This window comes from Buceros rhinoceros, unplaced genomic scaffold, assembly GCF_000710305.1.
Source record: "Buceros rhinoceros silvestris isolate BGI_N320 unplaced genomic scaffold, ASM71030v1 scaffold11142, whole genome shotgun sequence".
NCBI classification, from domain to species: Eukaryota; Metazoa; Chordata; class Aves; order Bucerotiformes; family Bucerotidae; genus Buceros; species Buceros rhinoceros.
The window spans coordinates 44,221-47,059 of NW_010400692.1; the positions used below are offsets into that span (position 1 = coordinate 44,221).

Genomic DNA, 2,839 nt, shown 5'->3' on the forward strand with positions numbered 1-2,839 from the left:
TGATACCCAGTGCATCGAGCATGTCCCGCCGGGCAGCATGGTAGGCGCTGCCAAGGTAGAGGAAGGGAAGGATTTCCACAGGGCCACCCTGTCAGAGAGAAAAAAATAACAACTGATATGGGGGGGTGACCAGGGCACAGCAGTGGGCAGGACACATATCCAGATGGCTTGGAGGCACTGAGCAGTGCAGGGATCTGCCACCTGATCCAGGGTCCTCGAAAAAGGGAGCAGAGGCTGCCTTTCTGAGCTGTGAAACCCATTCCAGCCCTCCCCTCTCTTCATCCTGTCCAGGAACGGACAGGTGTGGTTAATGGGATTTGGGCTGTCTACTCCCCGGGGAGCTCAGACACCCTGGGATCGGACCTGAGGAGAGGGAGCAGGGCTCTGGCCCTGCAGGCCTCAGCGGAGGGAGAGCCGAGAGACTCCAGCAGGACCCGGTTGCAATGAGGGAAGCAGTGGTCAAAACCGCTGAGCACTGGGCATCTTCCAAACGTACCTGATCATGAAGAGGGGTCCCACAGGAACTGCAGCCCAAATCCAGGGACTCAGCACTGCTAGGGGGTGACACATTGCTCAGGGACTTGGTTTTTGAGCAGAATTCAGGGTACTCCGAGGAGAAACGCTCATAACCCCCTGCAAGAAGAGACGTGCAAAGTGTTATCCCAGGCTACATTCACAGCGCTGCAGAACAGTGATGGAGAATGGTCTCCTGCCCCAGGATGAGCAGCCAGGCTCCTGGCAGCAAGGCAGGGAATCCTTGAGGCCCCGCCACTTTCTTGACATCAGAGTTCCAAGAGCTCTGCAATGCTCTTGGCTGCCCAAAGTCTCTTGGCTGTCCAGGGTTTAGTCTTCCACACACCACCAACCAAAACCCCAGACCAAGGCCAAGGCTGCTCTCTAAGATGATGGAGACAGGCTTTGTTGCCAGCATTCACTGACTTCAATGAGAAAAGTTGCTCCTAGGCCAACAACTGTTCAGTTCTCAGCTTTCCCAGATGCATCATCCTGCCACAAGGAACAGGGAGGTCTCCCACTTTCCCAGGCTGATCCTCCAGCCCCGAGGTCCCAAAACAACGGGCCAGGGAGGCCCTGGCACTGGCCAGCTACGGTGACACCGACCCCAGAGCAAAGCTGCTCTCCAGAGAGAGGTGTCTGCTGCTGCCTCTAAAGGATGTGAGTGCAAGCTGAACATGGAGGCAGGCACCCTGTGAAAGAACAGCTTGCTCCTTTGACCTGCTGCCAGGGAGATCAGTGAAGGTGACCTTAGATATTCCTAACGGCAGGCAAAACAAGAGCAAAGCCCTCCAACTTCCCAGCACCGGGAAACTGCAGCGCTGGCTGCAGACAAACACTTCTGGTGAGATTTCCTTCTCTCGTTCAAATCAAATCAACAACCCTGACATCCTTGTAGGGTCTGACCTTGAGCTTAAAACCAACAGAAATCGGGTATTTATTTGACCATCACCACAGGAATCTAGCCAGACCAAGCCCTGACTGCCAGGATCGCTCCTGAAGACCCACCCCAACTGCAGGACCTTTGCCTGCAGATTTGGGTTTCCCAGAGCACACGGAGCGGGTCACCAGCATCTCGGTGGCCTGTCTGGTTTCCTCCCCCTTTGCAAAGAAGGGCTCTAGCACCTTAAAGCGGAAACGTGCACACGCATCACTGAATTCGCACGGCCCTCACACAGGAGCAGGACAGTCTGCAGAGGCTGCATTTCTAGGGCCAGACATCCCTTTGCTCTCCTGCCAGTTTAATTTGAAGAAGCTCGCAAAAACAAGAGCCCCTGTTCGATATCTGCATGAGGTCTTATCCTAAAATCTCTGGATCTACCACATCCCACTCCGGTGGCCATCACACCTCCCTCAGAGGGAGAAGCTGCCCAGGGTGATGTGCAGAAATGGGCTCCTTCCTTGGAAAGGCGAAAGGACCCTTTCAAACAGCCAAAGGCATTTCTCTTCAATGTATCTCATCAGATCTAATGGCTGTTCAGCCAAGCACCGCATCCAGCAGCTCCATCCAGTGGTGGGCAGCTCCCGGCTGTGCATGCAGGCCCTGCCCAGCCCAGGAACCACACCATGTGGGTGCCCACAGCCAAGCAACACCCAGCTGGGCTGTTTCACAGGAAGCCTGGCAGCAGTTGGATCCACACAAAACAGATCTGGGTCTTCATCATGACCGGCACCCAATACATTCGCATTTGCACAGGCACAGTGCTGGGTTAGCAGGCTCTTGTGAAAGCAGAGCAAGCTTTGTCACTTTAGCAGCTCTGTGGTAAGCAGGGAAGAAGTCTCTAGTGCCAAGACTGAGTCTCTAGGAGCCTGTTCCTTAAAAACACTGGAAGCCCCAAAAAACCTCCTATGAGAGCCACAGGGGCACGAGAAGCCCTCAGCTGACTGACAAAGGCCGCCCTTGAAGCTCAGCAGCGTTTCCTGCCGCATGTGCAGCTCCTGGCTCCATGACGGCTCATGGCAAAGGACCCAAAAAGCATGTTCCCGAGAGAGCCCTCGCTGTGCAGGCACTCCGGCAGCAGCACATCGTACCACATCCTCCGAACAGTTCCTGCTGCTTTTACTGTATCTAGTACAACAGAAGCACTAGCTCCTCCATCTATCAAACCTCTTAATGGATTTGCTACTCTGCATACGCATCCTCACCCCTGCTGTAAGTAAACCAAGGAATAAATTTACTCTTGGGCTGTAAACAAAAAAGAAAAAACCCCCACAGCGCTCATCCAGGAACCCCAGCTGAGCATCCCCCTCTCCGAAATCATCTCGCAGCAGTTCTCAGGACCGGCAGCTCCAACTGCTCGCGGCATTTCACTTGACACACGCCGAC

At 54.6% G+C, this 2,839-nt stretch overlaps 1 protein-coding gene across 1 annotated transcript in view; it reads right to left on the reverse strand.

Moving 5' to 3' along the window:
* The window catches only part of DUSP4 (dual specificity phosphatase 4), a gene marked incomplete at its 5' end in the record, with an annotated part of 2,502 nt that extends 864 nt beyond the window's left edge, over positions 1-1,638 (reverse strand). The window contains 3 exons of the mRNA XM_010131973.1: positions 2-88; positions 497-667; positions 1,522-1,638. Coding sequence (XP_010130275.1) covers positions 2-88; positions 497-667; positions 1,522-1,638 — 375 coding nt within the window. The remainder of the gene's footprint in view (position 1; positions 89-496; positions 668-1,521) is intronic.
* Positions 1,639-2,839: the final 1,201 nt, after the last annotated feature.